This window comes from Condylura cristata, unplaced genomic scaffold, assembly GCF_000260355.1.
Source record: "Condylura cristata isolate star-nosed mole 26May11 unplaced genomic scaffold, ConCri1.0 scaffold00059, whole genome shotgun sequence".
Classification (NCBI taxonomy): domain Eukaryota; kingdom Metazoa; phylum Chordata; class Mammalia; order Eulipotyphla; family Talpidae; genus Condylura; species Condylura cristata.
Genome location: NW_004567160.1, coordinates 575,198 through 596,758, shown reverse-complemented (window position 1 = coordinate 596,758; position 21,561 = coordinate 575,198). Strand labels below are relative to the sequence as shown.

The 21,561-nt window shown below is 35.3% G+C and overlaps 1 protein-coding gene across 1 annotated transcript in view; it reads left to right on the top strand.

The window, feature by feature from the left end:
* The window catches only part of KLF8 (Kruppel-like factor 8), a 73,711-nt gene that overhangs the window by 18,435 nt on the left and 33,715 nt on the right, over positions 1-21,561 (top strand). The window contains exons 2-4 of the mRNA XM_004695317.2: positions 3,969-4,530; positions 12,438-12,549; positions 13,164-13,303. Of these exons, the coding sequence (XP_004695374.1) occupies positions 3,969-4,530; positions 12,438-12,549; positions 13,164-13,303 (814 nt within the window). The remainder of the gene's footprint in view (positions 1-3,968; positions 4,531-12,437; positions 12,550-13,163; positions 13,304-21,561) is intronic.

Sequence of the window (21,561 nt, the reverse complement as noted above, 5' to 3'; positions counted from 1 at the left end):
TGGTGAAGCCTCTTGCCGCCCCTGAGCCTCTGGCCTGTACCCCAGTTCTGTATGCACAAATAAATAAATCTTTTTTAAAAAGAAATAGACCCCCCACTGACTGGGAGAAAATTTTCACATATAACACGAATGATAAAGGACTGATCACAAAGATAGACAAAGAGCTGACAAAACTCAACAAATATAAAATGAACAACCCCATCAAAAAGTGGTCAGACATTTATACAAAGAGGAAATGTAGATGGCCAACATGCATATAAAAAAAAATGTTCAGCATCACTTGTAATTAAGAAAATGTAAATCAAAACCACCATGAGATACCACCTCACACCAGTGATAATGACACTTTTTTTTTTAAAGCAACAATAAATGTTGGAGAGGGTACAGAGAAAAATGAACTCTCCTACATTGCTGGTGGGAATGCAAACTGTTACAACCACTATGGAATGCTGTGTGGAGTTTCTCAAACTGCTAAAAATGGAGCTTCCATATGATCTAGCAGTCCTACTGCTAGGTATCTACCCAAAGGACACAAAAACAACAATTCAAAAGGACACCTGCACCCTGATGTTTATTGCTTCCTTGTTTATAATAGGAAAGATGCGGAATCAAACAAAATGGCCTAAAATAAATGACTGGATCAAGATGATGTGGTATATATACTCAGTGGAATATTACTCAGCAATAAAAAACATTATACCATTTGCAGCAACATGGATGGAACTGGAAAAGATCATGCGTAGTGAAATAAGCCAGAAAGAAAAAGAAAAATACCAGATGACTTCACTCTTAGTATTAGCATAAAAGATAACATACATACATACATAGACATACACAGATAGCAATTGTAATAACATAGTAAAGAACATCAACTAACAACTATAAATCAGAGAAGTCTATGGGGGAGAAGTGGGGAACAAGATCAGAACAGGGTTTGGAAAAGCATGTGGGACTATGGTGATAGAAGCATAAGGGTGAAGTGATGGTGGAAAGTCTATGGGGATTAGAACTGAGATGAAAAAAAAAATGTACAAAATGAAGAATAATGTAAAAATATATAAAATTAAAAAAGAAAGAAGAATTAATGGTGAAATTCATATGGTAACAACAACAACAAACTATGAATAGCCAAAACTCTACTGACGAAACAAAAGGGAATGGAGGTATCACACATCCAAACTTCAAACTATACTACAAAGCCATAATAAATAGTGTGGTACTAGAACAAAAACAGACAGACCAATGTAAACAAATAGAAAGCCCAGATATAAACTCACATATATGTGGACAATTAACCTTTGACAAAGGAGCAAAGATATGCAATGAAACAAGGACACTTTGTTCAATGGTTGGTTCTGTGAAAACTGGGCCAACATAAGCAAAATAATGAAACTAGGCCTTACCTGACACCATGCACAAAACTCAACTCAAAATGGATAACATATTTGGGCAAAAGACCTGAAACCATAAAATATAGAAGAAAATATAGGTAAACACTACAAGGCATATATCTCAGTAACATCTTTAATGACTCATCACCAAAAGCAAAAAAAGTGAAAGGAAAGACAAAGACTTTGGACTTCATCAAACTGAAAAACTTCGGCACAACAAAAGAGACATAAATCAAAATAAGAGAGACATCCTACTGACCGGGGACAAAAATTTATTGTCATCAATACAATGGAAAAGGGACTTATGAAGATATACAAATAACTCACATTAGTCAACAAAAGCAAAGTAAACAATACAGTCAAATGGACAGAAGAGCTTAAAAGACACTACTCCAGAGAGAAAAAGCAAACAGGCTATAAAAAATGTCCAATATTCCCTTCAGGGAAATGCAAATCAAAACCATAATAAGATACCATCTTACACTGCTAAGAATGATATTTGGGTGTGTGTGTGTGTGTGTGCACATGCGTATGTATTTATGTGTGTATGTATGTATATGTGTATATACATATATACATATAAATAGCAACAACAAATGTTGATGAGGATGTGATGATAAAGGAACTCTCCTACATTGCCAGTGGAAATGCAAACTGGTACAATCACTATGGAAAGCTGTATGGAGGTTCCGCAGATTACTAAAAGTGGAGGTTTTAGTAAAACTATATGACCCAGGAATTCCACACTCCTAAGGATCTACCCAAAACACAAAAAAATCAATTCAAAAGGATACCTGCACCCCTATTTTTATTGCAGCACTATTTACAATAAGTAGGTAAAACCTGAAAACAATCCAAATTCCCAGAAGTAGATAATTGGATCAAGAAGATATGGTATGTATATACATGACAAAAGATAAATTCATGCTATTCACAGCAACATGATGGAGCTAGAAGGGGTCATGCTCAGTGAAATAAGTCAGAAAAAAATGTTGAATGTTTTTACTGATAAGAGAAATGTAGTGGAGCCAAATAAGTCATAAGGGGTAAATAATAACAATACAAAACCCAATGCAACACTACAGAAACAAACAGAATATTATAAACTAGAAACATCCTGCAGGGGGAGGGGGAGAGACAGGGTTTGGAAGGAGGGAAGGAAGGAGGAGCACTGAGGTGATGGTGCATGGACAAATTGGGGGAGGAAATTCTATGGCGTCTACACCTGAGGGGGGGGTAAACCTTGTTTTAAAATGAACAAATATATGTGTATATATGTGTGTTGTGTGTACATGTGTGTGTGTATACATATATATGCATATGTGTGTGTGTGTATAGGAAGGGAGGGAGGGAGGAAGACAGGAAGATGGAAGGAAGGACGGAAGGAAGGGAGGGAGGGAGGCGGGAGGCTGGGTGGAAGGAAGGAAGGGAGGAAGGAAGGAAGGAAGGAAGGGAGGAAGGAAGACCACCTAGAAATATACAGAATACAGGGTTGTCCTATTTTATGTAAGGGGTGCATTTCTGAACACCTCTCATATTAAAAACTCCCATAACTCAAAATATAATTCTGATCTACAATCTTGTACTGGCCTGTTTACTAGCTAAAACATCTTTATCTCCAAAGCTATTTTTCAGGTCCAGATCACCATAAAGTGTCCAATATCCCTGATTTTTGAATTCATGAAATTCTTTAACAATTTTTCAATTATGTTCAGGTTTCATGTTACTTTATGTATTATCCTTGAAGTGATCATTTATTATTACTTTTAAAAGAGCTCAATTTATAGGGTCAAATTTTGATGAAGGGATAGAATTGACCTTTCAGTGGTGAATTTAATGTTGTTTATACACATGCTGATTTATAATAATACATACCCAAAACATATTGTAAACCACAATGTGATTTCAATAAAAATAACAGAAAAATGTAAAAAAAGAGCACAATTATTTTCTGCATACAATACAGCTAATTTTACTACATCATTATTAGCTAGACATATTTTCTGCTGTTACATCTCTGCAGACATGAATATCTTTATTATCCCTTCTCAGCCTAGAGAATCCCTATCAGTTCTCTAAGATCCACCTAAAATATGTCCTCCTTGAAGCCTTCTGTCTTGGCTAGACAGAATAAATCATTGCCTTTTCTTTTTCAAAAATACCTTGCTTATATGCCTATAAGCTTATATGTACCACTTTTGTGGTATAAACTATTCATATAATCCTATCATTATGACTGTAACTTATTCATATATAACCTCACTGTGCTTTGCGCAATGCTTACAGTAGATACTCAGAATATGTTAATTTTAATCTCTCTGGAATATTATAAAGATTAAACAAAATTATTTCTATTAGTTGCTTGGTACAAGCTGCTCAGTTGTTACTGCTGCTCAGTAAAATTTACATTCCTTTTTCTTCTTAAGTGTACTCCTGTCTCATTTAACTTACCTCCCTATATTCTGTCTTTGAGTAAAATAATTTTTTTTCCCTTTCATTGCTCACATGTTTCTTCTTCAAGGTACTAACCTAATTGTTTTTGCACCGCTCATTTATTTTACTTATTTATTTCATTAGGTCACTGGCCCTGTTCAATTTAGAGATTCCCCTAAGACAGCAGACAGAGGTAATATGACATCTCCACCACTCCTGGATGCCAACCCTATGGAGAACCCAGCACTGTTTAATGACATCAAGATTGAGCCCCCAGAAGAACTTCTGGCTAATGATTTCAATGTGCCCCAGGTGGAACCAGTCGATCTCTCCTTTCACAAACCAAAAGCTCCTCTCCAACCTGCTAGCATGCTGCAGGCTCCAGTGCGTCCTGTCAAGTCACAGCCTGCTCCCCAGGCCCTTGTAGTATCCACTTCAACATCTGACACAAGCACTTCGGCAAACATTCCTACAGTTCTGACTCCAGGCTCTATCCTGGCCCCTCAGGGCACTGGAAGCCAGCAAATCTTACATGTGATTCACACCATCCCATCAGTCAGTCTGCCAGATAAGCTGGGTGGCATGAAGACCATCCCAGTGGTGGTGCAGTCGCTGCCCATGGTCTATACTACTTTGCCTTCAGATGGGGGCCCCGCAGCCATTACAGTCCCACTCATTGGAGGAGATGGCAAAAATGCTGGATCAGGTAAGCATCAATGTGCCCCCATTCTGGGACTCATCTTAGTCCATCTGTACTTGTTGAGTTATCACCTTTCTCTTTTTTCACTCCTCCAGTTATAATTGAATAATTTTACAGAAACTTTTCAATGTTTTAGAATTTATAATAACTCTTTTGCTTAGTCCATGCTTCTCACACTGGGGTAACCTTATCCTTGAGTGAAATAGTATACATCACCCTAGAATCATTGTACTATTTGATAGTATATTAGTATGATTTCACTAAGTGACAAAATATAAAAATTTAATAACATTTTAACATAAGACTCAATCTCAAAAAAAAATAAATAAATTAGCCTATTAACATTCCCACCCTGGAACTTTCTTAGATAATATGTTTATTTTTCTATTATGTTAAAGATGCTATGGAGGAAAATTTTATATAATTAGCCTGTTTTAGCTTCTCCCTCCCCCAAACTTTATCTTTTTTCTTCCCTACAGGTAAAATAGCCCTCTTTGAAATATTGCCATGGTCCTGTATTCCCTTTCATTCATCTTCTGTCAACTTCCATTTTATGTTTTTCTTGACTATAGCACAGTGTATGGGCATTCTTCCCAACTGAACTGTAAATTTCAGGGCAAGAGTCTGTCTTATTTCTTCTTGGGCATCTACAGAAAACCTAATATAGTGGTAGATAGTTGCTTTCTTATAACATATACTTTAGTGAACAGGCATGCCTTTTTTTTAATGCGTGATAATCTTCAATTTTTATATAACTTTCAAAATATATTCACAATTCAGAAAGGCATAAATTAAGTTCCATTCCACCACTAAACCCCAGTGACCCAGCTTTTCTCCTAGAGGCATATCTTCTTTGTTTGTAATTGGGAATTATAAAAAACAATTATGGCTCCTGTGGTGGAGCCATAATTATTTAGCTTTACTATACCTGTAAAATTATGATAATTTTTGTCTGTTATACCTTAGGAATAATATTGGGATTTTTTTTTTATAGTTAGAGGAGAAAGATTAGGATGTCAAATGGATTCAAGTCCATGTAAAATTTGGAATTGATAAGTGAATAGAAGGAATTAAAAAAAAAAAGACCAAATGGAAGATCAGTGACTAGAAATCAGATTACATCTCAGTATTAAAAAAAAAAAAACTTTCTAAAGTTTTCTTTGAAATTCAATGTCTTGTCATAAAACCATCAATAAATGTAGGTGTCTGAAAAACACCTTACTGAGCATTTAAGATTCTGATACTGCAGTGTTCTTTTGATAAAAATATCATGAACTAGTAGTAAATTGTGATGGTAATAATTGTCAAACAATGTTGTTTTTGAGATAACACAAAGATATGGATTAAAATATGGTTATCATGCAGTGAAAATTTTAGACTTTAGGACAAAATTAGTAGTTAACAGAAGGAAGAGTGAATGGATATGTGTAAATCAGGTAAAGGGGATGGTGAAGGATGAAATTGGAATTTTAGTGGTGAGCATAGTGTATTATATACAAATTTTGATTTAGAACAATACACACCTGAAACCTATATAATGTTATAATGCAATGGTGCATCAACAAATGTTTTTAAAAAGTTTAAATTGGAGGGGACAGATGTGGTTATCAATTCTCACATAAGGAAAGATAATAGAACAAAAAAAAATGAAATGGGAAAACAAAAGTCCTCATGTGAGAATTTGCTGATATCATAACTGTGGTAGCATTAATGACAGAGATTGAATTCACCCCAAAGTATCCATAAGTTCATCAGAGCCACTCCAAATAAGCAGAATTCATTTTTTAAAAATGTCTGTTTAGTTTCAGGCTAAGACCATTAACCTAGTGGTCTCCCAAATAGTATGCTTAAACCTTGGTATTGGAAGAGAATGACACAAAATACAGTTGAAGCAGAAGAAAAAAAATCAGCAGTACTTGTAAAGTATTTCTAGATCTTACTGATTACATATTGTATTAATTTATGATAGGTATGTATTTCATCTCATTGACAAGTTTCCATTTAGGTGAACAAAATTGAAAGGTCATATTCTGAACTTCAGAGTAAGTCTAGGTATCAGGATTACCAGGGAGTTATTCAGAGAATTTGAATGAAAAATCTCTTTGAGGAAGCTCTTCTTCCTCTCTGAAGGAAAAATAAGGACCTTCTCAGACAAAAAAATCTTAGGAAATTTGCTCTCCTAAACCTTTTTCAAGAATGTGACAAGAAGCCTTAAACTCTGAGTCAACAGAATGAATAGGAAGTGTTTAACAAGGTACGAAATAGAACCAAGAAATGATGAACAAAATGCCAAGTACAGGTTTCCATGTGTTACCTTAAACTTAATGGACTAAACTCACCAGGAAAAAGACACAGAGGGCCTCCCTAATGACACAAGGGATTAAGTCTCAGCACTATGAAGCTATCCACAACCACTGCAGCACGAATTTGACCCCCAGTCAGGGAACCTAAATGGCACAGCAGACCTCTGCTGTCTTACCTGCTGCTCCCCTCAGCAGTGTATTTCAGTCAGAGCTCTGTACTGCTTCCTACTCTGTCTTTGGTGAATCCTCTCATCTCCCCATACCTCTTGCCTACACCTCAGTTCTTTTATGTATAAATAAATAAAGTAAAAATAAAAGAAAAGATAAAGATACAGACTAGAAGTCTAGATAAGGAAACAAATCCCAAATTTCTGCTGCCTCCAGGAAACATACCAAACTGGAAAAGATCAACATAGAAATAAACTGTTGGAAAAATTCTACAAACAAATTTCCTCCCAAAGAAGGCAAAGACAGCCATATTTATATCAAGTAAAATATACTTCAACTAAAAAGTTGACAAGAGACATAGATGCAGATGATATAATGACATAGGTGACAATACACCAGAAATATGTAACACTTATCAGTATATACTCATTAAATGAGGGAGCACCAGAATATACTAGATAACTACTATCATCTCTAAAAATAGACATTAGAGAAAATACATATATAATAGGAGTCTTTAACACTACACCCTCACCAAGAGACATATCAACAAAGCAGAAAATAAACATGGACATAGTAGCCCTAAATAAAGAGGCCTAACAGATATCTATAGGACAATGCACCAAAAATAAACCTGAATACAAATTGTTCTCAAGTGCATGTGGATTGTCCTCCAGGATAGACCACATACTAGCACCAAGAAACACATAAGCAAATACAGGAATATTGAAATCACACCAACTACATCCTCTGACCATAAAAGCAGAGAAATCAACTATGCAAAGAAAGCAAGATACCACCTCATTACATAGAAAATGAACAACATGTTAGTGAAAGACCAAAGGATCAATGAGGAAGTCAAATAAGAAATTAATAAATACATTAATTACACAAATACATTAATAATTAATAAATACATATTACATGGAGAACAAAACTTTCCAGAATGTATGGTACACAGCAAAAAGCAGGAATAAGAGGGAAGAATATAGAAATAGAGGCCCACATCAAGAAACAAGAAAACTTCCCCCCCAAAATGTAACCTCTGATCTCAAGGAACTAGGAAAGGAACAACAACAGAAAGCCAAAAGCCAATAGAAAAGAAGAAATAATAAAAATAAAAACTGAAATAAATGAAATATAAATTAAAAGGACTATCCTAAAGATTGATGGACTCCACAGCAGATTCTTTGAAAAAATTAACAAAATAGACAAACCTTTAGCCAGCCTCACAAAGAAAAAAAAGGGAGAATACTCAAGTAAATAGGGTCATAATGAAAGAAGAGAAATAACAACAGATACAGCAGAAGTCCAGAGGATAATCAGAGATTATTGTGAACATTTATATGCAAACAATTTCAACAATCTGGAAGAGGTGGTCAAATTCGTAGAACTATACAAATCAGACAAAGCAGTAGAAACCCTTAAAAAAATATAAAGTGAAATTGGAACAGTACTCAAAATCCTTCCCAAACAAAGCCCAGGACCAGTTGTTTCACAAATGAATTCTGCTGAACATTCAAAGAGGATCAGGTGTCTAGCCAACAAAAAACTGTCTCAAAAAATTGTGAAAGAACAAAGAAAATACATTTTGTAAAGTCAACATTACACTAATAGCAAAATGAAACAAAGACAATACAAAAAGAAATATCTACAGATCAATCTCCCTAATGAACACACATGCTAAATTCCTCAATGGTATCTTGCAAACTGATAATATGTCATGTCCAAGTGGGATTTACCCAAGGGACACAGGGTGGTTCAACATCTGAAAATGAATTAATCTATCACATCAACAAAAACCTAAGTATATAATCATATCAATAGATGCTAAGAAAGATTTGATGAAGTTCAACATCAATTTATGACGAAGGCCCTCTAAATTCCTGAACCAGAAGGAAAACACACCTTAATGTAATAAAAGTTATATATGACAAATCCACAACCAATTTTCTTTTAACATATTTTACTGTGTTTAATACTATCTGTATGTATAGAAGAATTGGGATGTAGACCAGAGGTGTTAGAAGTAAGAGAAATCACTAGAGAGAGAGGGGCGCAGAACAGGATACGCTGAAATGCACGGCTGGGGGGGGTATTGGCTATGACAGGATAGGTCGTGCAACAGCACCATATGTGGGTTAGCTCCCTGGGGGTTGAACTGAGACTATAGAAGGATTGTACTGAAGCTTAACCTCTAGGCCACCAGGGAAGCCTGCTAATATAATTGTTAATGGTGAATAACTGAAATTCTTTCCTTCAATATGTGGTGTGAGAGTGGTGTGCACTCAAAGCACTGTTATTCAGTATATTACAGGAAATCTTAGCTAGAGCAATTAGGCAAGAGAAAGCAAAATAGGGAATCTAAATAGGGAAATAAGAAGTAAAATAATCACTATTTGATAATGATTTTATAATGTAGAGCAAACCCTAAAAACTCCACAAGAAAAAAAATATTAAAAAAATAAATCAGTTTAGGGCCCTCCCAGGTGGCACAGTGGGTTAAAGCACTGCACTAAGAAGCTTAAGCCACTTCCACATGAGTTCGATCCCTGCCTGTCCCAGAGGAGATCCACATAGTGTGGCAGACTTCTCCTGACCCGCCCGCTGCTCACCTCAGCAGTGTACCTCATTGATCTGCCTGTTCTGCTCCCCACTCTGCCCCTGGTGAATCCTCTCACCCTCTGCATCTCTGGCCTGTACCCCAGTTCTGTATGAATAAGTAAATCTTTCAAAAAAATTAGTTTAGTAAATTAGTGGTTAAAATATCAACACACAAAAGTGAGTAGCTAAAATAAGCATACCATTTACAGTTGTACTTAAAAAAATTAAATATTTGGGAATAAACCTACAAAGGAGGTGGATGACCTATACAAGGAAAATTACAAAACATTATGAAAAGAAACAGAAGACACAAAGAAATAGAAATGTATTTCCTGTTCATGGATAGGAAGTTATTAAAATTATAAAAATGACCATCCTAGCAAAAGTAATTTACAGATTCAATGAAATTCCAATAAAAAGCTCAATGACATTCTTCAAAGAAAGAGAACAAATATTGCTGAAATTTATATGGAATCACACACACACACAAAACGCTCAAAAAGGCAAAGCTCTCCTGACTAGAGAGGGAAGGAATGGATGTATTACATTCCCAGACTTCAAACTATACTATAAAGCCATAATAATTAAAATGACACTGTACTGGAACAAAAATAGATACACAGACCAATGGAATTGAATTGAAGAGCCAGAAATAAAGTGACACATATATGTTCAGCTAATCCATGAGAAAAGAACAAGGAATGTTCACTGGAACAAGGAAAATCTGTTTAATAAATGATGCTTGTAAAACTCTGCTGCTACATGCACAAGAATGAAACTAAATTACTAACTCATACTGCACACAATATCAACTGAAAATGCATAGAATGTTTGAATGTAACAACTGAAACCATAAAATACATAGAAGAAACACAGCATTTCATAATATACATCTCAGAAATATATTTGAGAACTCATCTTCAGTAGCAATGAAAATGAAGCAAAGACGAACAGATAGGACTACATCATACTAAAAAGCTTCTGTATGGTAAGGGAGAAAATAACTTAGATAAAAAGACAACCAACAGATCGTGAGAAAATATTTACACTCCATACAATTGGTAGGAGACAGATATCACATATCTGCAAAGTGCTCACATGACTCAACAAAAACAAAGTAAACAACTGAGTCAAAAAATAGGCAGAAGCCCAAAAGACACTTCTCCAAAGATAAAATACAGTTGGCCATGAGGTATATAAAAAATGGTTAGTATCACTCATAATTAGGGAAATGCAAATCAAAGCAATGAGATACCCCCTCACCCTAGTGAGAATGGTCCATCTTAAAAACAAACAATAAAAAAAAGTGGCAACAACAAAAGCTGGCGAAGATGTAGCAGTAAAGGAGACCTCCTACACTGCTGCTGGAAATACAAATTAGTCCAACTATTATGGACACTTATGTGGAGGACCCTCAAATTACTAAAAAATTGATCTACCATATGACCCAGTGATTCCACTCCTAGTAATCTACCCAAAGGACACCGAACTTGAATTTGATGCAAACCTGCACTGTTATGTTTATTGCAGCACTATTTACAATAGCTAAGATATGAAAACAACCTAAATGCCCAAAAATAGGTGAATGGAACAAGATGTGGTTTCTCTACACAATGGAATTCTATTCTGCAATTAAAAAGAATAAACTCAAGCCATTCGAGCCATTGAATGGAGGTAGAAAGGATTATGCTTATTGGTAATAGTAAGAAAGAAAAAAAAATGATGCTCAATTTATTTGAGGGATACAGGGAAATTGACCTAAAGGTTAAAAAATAGACAAAATAGCAGGAAAACTATAGATGGAAGGCATTCAGCAGGGGAGAGGAAGAAATATCAAAATAGGGGAGGGACTATGGTTAAGTTTCACGAGTGATGCAGTAGTGGGAGACTTACTGGTTCTATAACTGAGGGGAGAAATCAAATATTGTGCTAAAATGGCAACAATGAAGAAAATTAAAAAGCTTAATTCATAAAATAAAATGAAAAATCTCATTGAGGGCCAAAGACAAACTTTCAAATCCACTCTTGAAAGCTGACCATAGTGCTGAGACACCCAGAAGAAGCGAAGGGAGGAGGAGATCTAAGAACAGGGTAGGGAAGGGGAGATCATGGTAGAAGACTATGGGTGCTTTGGTGGTGGGAGAGCTCTGGTAGCCTGAAATCCTGTATGTCAAAAAATTAAGAAGGGGGCCCTCCCCTGGTGGTGCAACGGGTTAAAGCGCAGCACTGCAAAGCTATCAACAACTGCCTCTGTGCAAGTTTGATCCCCCAACAAGGTGGTGACCCACATGATGCTACAGAACACTTCTGTCTAGCCCGCTGCTCCCCTGAGCAGTGTACTTTGTCCAACTGCCTGTACTGCTACCCACTCAGTCTCTGGTTCTTTATGCATAAATAAATAAATCTTTAAAAACAATTAAGAAGGATGCAAAACAGTGGTGTTTTATTTTAAAAAGAAATAAAAAGGCAAAGAAAAAATGTTGAAACTGACTTTTCAGCAGACCTTTTCCTGGGGACTGGAAATAAGAACATTGACTCATACTCAGACCTTCCCTGTTCTAGAAAAATGTACTGTCCTGTCTCAATTACTATGCTGGAAAAGCTAATTCTAGTGGCACTAGACATTCTTTACTTCCTTTCCCTTAAAGGAACTTCTATTACTTGCTATGCCAAAAAATCTGAATGTTTTTCTCTTCCTTCCATACAATTCTTCCATCTTTGCTTTTTCTTACTTCTCTGTCTTGCTGCTGTTTCACATTGTGGGCCAAACTAGGGAAATCTGAAAATTACAGAGCCACATATATTTGTACTTCACAATGCTCCTTTTCTTTGTGTTAGTGAAAGTTGATCCCACCTCCATGTCTCCACTGGAGCTTCCAAGTGACAGTGAAGAGAGTGCAATTCAGAGTGGATCCTCAACCTTAAGGAGTATTCAGGGACTACAGCAAGAGTGAGTACTTTTGTCTTTAATTCAGGTCTATCATTGTGTATATATGTGTCTCTGGTGAACCTGGAGTGATCTCAGACACAATAGTTAGAATTTGAAAACAACAATATACAGGTAACTGCCTCGCAATAAAGGTATGTGTTTGTGTACAACATGTATATGGGTATACATGTAATAGGAGATTTATGTTCTAATTGTAGATCATCAATTTGCCCTTAAAAACTCCAAATTTCTTATGATGTTCAGTTGTATACTGTTTCCACAAGTTTAAATCAGCATTGTTTTTCAATGTTGAAAATAATGAAGTAGTTGACTTGTATTTTAGCAACATATCGTATGAAAAAGACATTTCTTTAAACACAAGAATGAGACTTAAAGAGTGAAATTTCTACACTGTTTGGAATAGAAACCACCAAGAGAAATCATAACCTACACTTACAGAGGAGAATGACCTTGTTGAGGAAATTGTTGAGGAAATTTCAATTATTTTTTTCTTCTTATGGGCTTGGTGTTAAATTTGCGTAAATTAAATACGCATATTAAGTGGTCTCACTATATGTAAGTCCATTTTAGTCTTCACTTTAAAATCATTCTTTGGCCTATCTTTCTTTGCTCAGACCAGCAGCAATGACCCAAACGCAGGGAGAAGAGTCCCTTGACTTGAAGAGAAGACGGATTCACCAGTGTGACTTTGCAGGATGCAGCAAAGTGTACACCAAAAGCTCTCACCTGAAAGCCCACCGCAGAATCCATACAGGTCTGCCCATTTCCATCCCTTCCCCACCACACACACACACACAGACACACACACACAGACACACACACACACACAGAGGAATATACATACTCTCAGAGATAGGAAGAGAGCAAATTTTTGAAATAACGACTGATTCATTTGCACTTAGAGGGACAGGCTCCATCAATGACTTTTATGTTTATGTCTTATTCCTATTTTATGGTAACTTTTATAAAATCAGCCTAGGATAACACTAAACCTTGTGTCTTCTGAATAATAATGGTTCCCATTGAGCACCTGTGGATATTTCTGTTTGGAGAATCATAACACTTAATGTAAAGATTAGCCAGTTCATACATCTCCCTGTCCCTTGTGACAGGAGCCCCACAAGATTTACAGAGAAAATCAGAAAGGAAGGTTAAACTAAATGAAATTAAAGCTGGATTTTTGGAGCTCAGCATCATACACCAATCTGTAAGAACTTTTTTCATTATAAAATTCTTATATGCACCATTATAAAAATGGTGCATATAAGAAAAAAAATATGTAAAACAGACCTAGTGTGCATTATGCCCAGCCGGAGGGGGAATACTTGCCCTTTCTGAAGGAGAAGCATCACTCTACTTCAAATTTGTGTCACCAATTACCAAAAATTTTAAATCAGAAAATCAATATTTTTATGTGTGATGTGCTAAATTATGTATGTTGACATCTAATTCATAAATTTTTAGTAACAGCATGGATTCAATCAAAACTGCCTATGAGCTGATGTAGTTTTTTATTAATCAGTGTGTATCTTCTTTCTTGGAGATGCCTCCCCAATCATCTTCAGCTCAGAATTGAGGCTAGTACACCCTGCACAAGCAAGAGTTCTTCCTTCGTTGTAAATATATGTTATGTTTGGTGTGTTAGGATTTGTATACAAGGACCCAGAGTCCTAATTTCTGTGTCCTGAGACTAGGAAAAGGTTGCTAATATTCAGGATGATCAACCCAACCTTCTAATGATATATTTGTTGATGTTTTATTTGCTTCTCCTCTATGTAGAATGGAGGCTGGAAAAAAATATATGTGTATATACACACACATACATGCTAACTTTTAAATGCAAAAGAAGGATAACTTACTGGACTTTCATGAACACTTCACTGAACTTTAACACTTACATCAGTAACAGGTCATTTTGTTTCATTTTTTGTTAAGAAAATAAAATTAGTTATAACTCAGTATATGACTTAGAGATATAAAATCACACCCTTCAGGTGTATGTTACCACACAATATGTACCACCCAGGCACCCATAGTCCAACACTACAATCCACTGCACATACGCCACACTGCTCTGCTCTTTCCCCTACCCTTCAATTTTACAGTCTGATTTCCAGAGTTTGTTAATGGTTTTGTCTGAACTTTGTTTTGATTTTCTATATTCCAAACAGACGTGAAACAATCCTATATATGTATTTCTTCTTATAACCATAATCACTAGGCATAATCTCTTCCAATTTCGTCCATGTTGTCTCAAATTACAGACTGTATCTTCATTGCAGTTCTATAGTATTCGTTAGTGTATGTCACATCTTCCTAATCCAATAATCTGTCTTTGAACACTTAATGTTTTTGTGTTCTTCAAATAGATGCCTAAGAATGCAATTGCTGGATCACATGCTATATCTATTGTTAATATGTTTTGAAACTTCCATACTGTTTTCCATAAGTGCTGGACCAGCCTATATTCCCTCACACATGAATGATCATTTCTTATTCTCAACATTATTGTCAACACTTGTTTCTTTTGCTCTGGGCCATTCCCACAAGTATGAAGTGTTGTCTCATTGTGGCTTTGATTTGAATTTCCCAGATAAGTGTTGATGAGCATTTTTTATTATCACTTTTACCATCTATATGTTCTCTTTGGAGAAGCTCCACTGCACATTTTTTGATTGAGCTACATCTCAGATATAAGCCTTTTTTCATATTTCTGTTGAACAAATACTTTCTCCCAGTAGTTAGGATGTATGTTGTTTCAATGACAGTTTATTTCATTGTGCAAAAAATTTTAATTTAGTGTAGTCCAATTGTCCATATTCTCTCTCTTTTTTCCTATTGCTATTGGAGACATATTCACAAAGACATCACTGACAACTATAATATGGAGGGGTTTGTTTATGTTTTCTTCTATGTATTTTGTGATTTTAAGATTTACATTAAAATCTTATCTTGATATTTAGTTAATTTTTATTTATGATATGAAATAGTGGTGAACTTTCATTCCTTTGTATGTGGCTATCTAGTCTGCCTACCATTATTTGTTGAAGAGACTTTCTCCAATATATACTCATGATTCATTTGTGTGTGTGTGTATGTGTGTGTGTGTGTGTATGTCAATATAGGCACAGCTTTATTTCTGGAATCTTGATTCTAGTTCATTGTTCTTTGTGTCTGTTCTTGTTCCAGTACCATACCCTTTTGATCATAATAGCTTTGTAGTACAACTTGAAGTCTGTGAGTTTGATAGCACCAGTTCTTCCTCTTTTGTCATGATTGTTATGTCTATTCAAGGACTTTTCTGATTCCATATAAATTTCAGTAATATTTATATTACCTTTGAAAAATGTCATTGAAATTATAGGGATTGCATTGCATCTGCATATTGCTTTAGTAAAATGACCATTTCAACAAAGTTAGTTATTTTGACCCATTTGCAGGGAATATATTTCCATTTCTTTGTGTCTTTTTAATTTATTTTAGGAAAGTATTATAATTTTCATTGTATGGGCTCTTCCCCTCCTTTGTTAAGTTTAATCCTAGATATTTATTTTTGATGCAACCATAAGGAAGACATTCTTTATTTTTTCATTTTTAGCTCGTGTTTGCATATAAGGAAGTAAATAAATGATTCTTGTATATTGATTCCATAACCTGCCACTTTGCTGAGCTGATCAATTGATCCCATTAGGCATCTTTAGGGTTTTCTATGTATAGTAACATGTAAACTGTAAATAATGTTAACTCTTACTTCTTTACCAACTTGGATTCCTTTTATATCCTTCTCTTGCCTAATTGAACTTCCAATGCTATGTTAAATAGTGCCAGAGACCAGCTTTGGTGAACAGGGCTGCGGAAAGTGAACCAAGAGATCTTGGAAATAAAGAACTGACAGACACAAACTAGAGTTTAAGAGAAACAGGGCTCAGGGGATGCAAGGCCTCTAATTTCTGTTTCAGGCATCCCGATAACAAGTACAACTCATTTTTATTAATACAAATGTGTGTTGTTCTGTGTGTCTGTTCTTGAATCAAATTAATACAAAATTCATTTTGTCAGAATCAAATTAATACAAAATTCATTTTATCCCTTTGTTAGTTACTAAACAATGAATCCACACACATTCACTATCAGCGTTCTGCATTATCAAGTATATTTTATTCCTTTTCTAATCTTGCCTATTTCTTAGGCTTAGATTTGCTTACATAAGAAAGACACCGTGGTATGGCCATGGACCAGTCTTCCAGCCCATATTGACCAGTCTTCCAGTCTTGACTCTGACATTCTTGCTGTCCCAGCACCTCACATGTTAGGGGTCTCTAACAAAATAGTCATGATGAAAGTGGATATCCTTGTCTTGTATCAGATCTTAGTGGAAAAGTTTCAGATTTTCACCTTTAAGAATTATGTTAGCTTAGTGAAATAAGCCAGAAAGAAAAGGAAAAATACCAGATGGTTTCACTCATAGCAGGAGTATAATAGACCAGGCAAGAAAATAATAATAATAATGAACAGCTATATACCAGAGACATTTTATAGGGGTGGAGTGGGATATAGGATCAAAAACAGTGAGGGGAGAGAAATTCACTGGTCTATGGTGATGTCACAGGGTGATTTGGTGATGGGAAGCCCACGGGGATTACAACTGAGATGAAAAAAATGCACAAAATGATGTAAAAATAAACTATTATGTATATATATATAAAGAAGTATGTTAGCTGCGGGTTTGTCACAGATAATCTTTACTATATTGTGGTATGTTCTATCTATGCCATTTTTTTAGATTTTATTTTTCATGTTATTCTGATAACTTTTTTCCATTTTTAATAATTTATTTATATATATTTTACATCATTGTTCATTCCTTACATTGTTTTCTTTTCATAGGTGTAGATAAGATTTTTGTTTAATCTTATCAAATGCTTCTTGGCATATATTGATATGATTATATGATCTTTATCTTTTGTTGACATGATGATTTTTGTTGATTGATTTTTAGGTCAATCAAGGATGTTGAACCATTCTTGTGTTACTGGTATGAATCCCACTTATTCATTATGTATGACCTTTTAATGCTTTTTAAAATTCAGTTTGCTAAAATTGTATTGAAGATTATTGCATTTACGTTGATTAGAGATATTGGTCTGCAGATTTCTATTTTTGTGGTATCATTATCTAGTTTTGGTATCACTGTCATTTTGCCACACAATATATGTTTGAAAGTTTTCATTCTTTCACAGCTTTTTTTCTTGGTATGTGTTTGGAGAAATATAGGCATTAACTCATCTGTGAATTTTGATAAAACTCTCTAGTGAAATCATCTGGTCCTGGAGTTTTGTTCTTTGGGAGACTTTTGATTACTGTTCAAATATCCATGTTTGTAATTGATCTCTTCAGGTTTTCTATTTCTTCTTGACTCAGTCTCAGATTGCTGTATATTTCTAAAAATTTACCTGTCTCTTCTAGGACATTTTAGTTAATAGTATACAAATGATCATAGTAATAGGATCATCTGAATTTCTGAACTACCTGTTAGAACTTCTTTTTCATTTATGAAACTATTTATTTGCATATTTTCCACTTCTTTTAGGTTTCATTGATTTTTTGGATTGTTTTCCTAACTTCCATTTCATTTGTTTCTTATTTGACTTTTATTATTTCCTGTATTCTACTGGCTTTTGGGTTATTTTGTTGTTCTTTTTCCAGTTCTTTAATGTGGGAGGTTAGCTTGTTTCTTTGAGTTATTTCTTGCTTCTTCTGGTCCTGGAGTTTTGTTCTTTGGGAGACTTTTGATTACTGTTCAAATATCCATGTTTGTAATGCTATATATTTTCCTCTTATGACTGCTTTTAATGTGTCCCATAAGTTTTGGAGACCTGTGTTGTCATTGTCGTTCTTCTCAAGGTATTTTTTAATTTCTTCTTTGACCTCCTCATTGATCCAGTGGGCCTCCAGTAGTGTGGGTTTCAGTCTCCACGTGGTAAGTGGGCTTCTTGCTACCTTCACTTGTTTTATTTCTATCTTGATTCCTTCATGGTCAGAGAAAATAGTTGGTATGATTTGATCTTAGTGTATCTATTGATATTTGTCTTGTGACCCAGTATGTGGTCATTCCTATAGAATGGTCCATGTGGATTTGAGAAAAATGTGTACTCAGATTTTTTGAGGTGCAGTGCTCTATAGATCTCTGTTAGACCCTTGTCTAGGTCCTTTTTCAGAGCTTTTGTGTCCTTGCTTATTTTTTATCTTGTTGACCTGTCCATTGTTGAGAGTGGTATATTGAAGTCTTCTACTATGTATGTATTTTCTCTGATAAATCTTTTCATAGATGATAGTAGTTTCCTGATATATTTTGGTGCTCCTTCATTTGGTGCATATATGTTGATGATTGTTATGTCTTCTTGTTGTATTGTCCCCCTAATCATAATGTAGTGGCCTTCTGTGTCTCTTTTAACATTTTTGAGTTTGAAGTCTATTTTTGTCTGATATAAGTATAGCAGTTCCTGCCTTCTTTTTTGGTCCATTTGCTTGTAGGATTGTTTTCCATCTTTTTGTTTTCAATTTGTTTTTATCTTTTGTAGTTAGGTGTGTTTCATGTAGACAGCAAAATGTTGGGTTCTGTTTTTTAATCCATCCTGCAACTCTGTGTCTTTTATTTTTTAAGGTTTATTGATTTGTGCATACAGAACTGGGGTACAGGCCAGAGACTCAGGGGTGACGAAAGACTTCACCAGAGACAGAGTGGGGAGCAGAACAGGCAGATTGACAAAGTACACAGCTGAGGGGAGCAGCGGGCGGGTCAGGAGAGGTCTGCCAGCCATGTGGTCACCTCCGGGGCAGGCGGGAATCGAACTCATGCGGAAGTGGTTTCAGCTTCTTAGTGCAGTGCTTTAACCTGCTGCGCCACTGGGGAGGGCCAACTCTGTGTCTTTTTATTGATGAGTTTAAGCCATTTATATTTAGAGATAATATTGATATACTGGCACCTGTATTTGCCTTTTTCTTTTTGTCCTTTTGTGCTTTCACTTCTTGTTTTGAGCTGTTCTTGTTCATTCTTCTGTTGAATTTGGGATAACCATTTTTTAAAATATATTTATTATATCATCCTTTATTTTTGTATAATGTATGGTTTCCCCATGAAATTCCCACCACCAATTCACCCATTCACCATCACTATAGCACCTTGTGCTCTTCCCACTCCTGTGCTGATTCTGCTCCCTTCTCCTTCCCTACAGAATATCTTTGATCTGTAGTTGCCTGATGACTTTGATTTTGATTTTATTATAGTTACTTTCCCCCCAATTCCATATTTGGTTTCTCTATCTGAAAATCAATTAATGTAATCCAACATATAAACAAAAAGAAAAATAAAAACCATATTATCTTATCAGAAGAACAAGTTTTTTTTTTTATTACATCTATCTTTTGAATCACCTTTTATTATTTCTATATCATTTATTTCTGCTGTGCCTTTTACTATTTCCTACCTTCTGCTAGCTTTTTGGGTTTTTTTTTTTTTAACTTTTTCAGGTTCCTCAAATTCAGAGGTAATATTGTTTATTTGATCTCTCTTTGGGTTATTAGTATAGGCTCTATAGCTATGTTGCCCCCTCTTAGAACTACTTGAGCTCTTTGCCATAGATTCTGGTGAGTTGTGCATTCATTTGCCATTTTTTCCCCTCAGGGTATTTTTAAAATTCTCCTTTGATTTTGTCACTAACAGAATAGCCATTCAGTATTCTGTTGCTTACCTTCCATAAGCAGATTTTTCATGACAGTTTTTTTGCTTCTTTCTTTTCTTGGTTGATTTCTGGTTTATTAACATTTTTATTGGGAAGATTTGATGTGACTTCAAAATTCATAAATTTATTGATACTTGTAACTCAGTATATGAACAACCCTGCAAAATGTCAAATATGTTCTTGAAAAGAATGTGTAATCACCTTTTTGGGTGGGCAGTGTCTACTAATTGCCTATTGTAGGGAGACATTGCCAACATGGCGGTGAATAGACACGGGTTAATTTCTCTAGCAGAAACAACCAATAAGGGAGAAATTACAGCAAGTTCCTACCAAGATCCAGATCTTCTGGACAAAGCTGGTGACTTGACAGAAGCAGGGGAAGGTGGCAACAGAAGCAGGAGTAAGATGAGCACAATGGGGGAAAAGGAGGAAGGAGAGGCATCAATCTGGACCCCTTCTCCCTACCTTACCACATCCACAAAGCCAAACCACTTCACCCTAGAAAAGTAAAGGAGGATATTGGAAGCCACAGGGAGAAAAAAAAAAAAAAACACCTGAGTCATCTGGGAGTTCCAAAAAGGTGGGAAGACAGGAACAGGGCAGATACAATATTCAGCACAACCTGAGTTCCAGGGTGATCCCCACCTAGCAATGGAACAAGGACACTTTTCTCAATAAATGTTGCTGTGAAAACTAGACCAACATAAGTGAAAAAATGAAACTAGACACTACCTCACACCATGCAGGAAAATCAATTCAAAATGGATAAAAGATTTGGATATAAGACCGGAAACCATAAACTATATAGAAGAAAATATAGGTAAAATACTACAAGACATACATCTCTCTAATATCTTTAGAGTCTCATCACCCAAGACAAGGAAAATATAGACGCCTAGGACTACTTAAAACTAAAGTGATTCTGCACAGCAAAAGAGATATTAAACAAGACAAAGACACCCCCTACTGACTGAGAAAAAATATTTGCACTCCATACAATTGATAAGGGAGTGATCACAAAGATATACAAAAAGTGCACATGAATCAACAATAACAAAGTAAACAATCCAGTAAAGAAATGGGCAGAAGAACTTAAAAGACACTTCTCCAAAGAGGAATTGTAATTGGCCATAGGCATATGAAAAATTTTTCAACATCCCTCATAATCAGGGAAATGCAAATCAAAACAACAATGAGATACCAACTCACATCAGTGAAACTGACACTTATCAAAAAACTAACATGCTCACTCAAATAAGTCAGAAGTTAA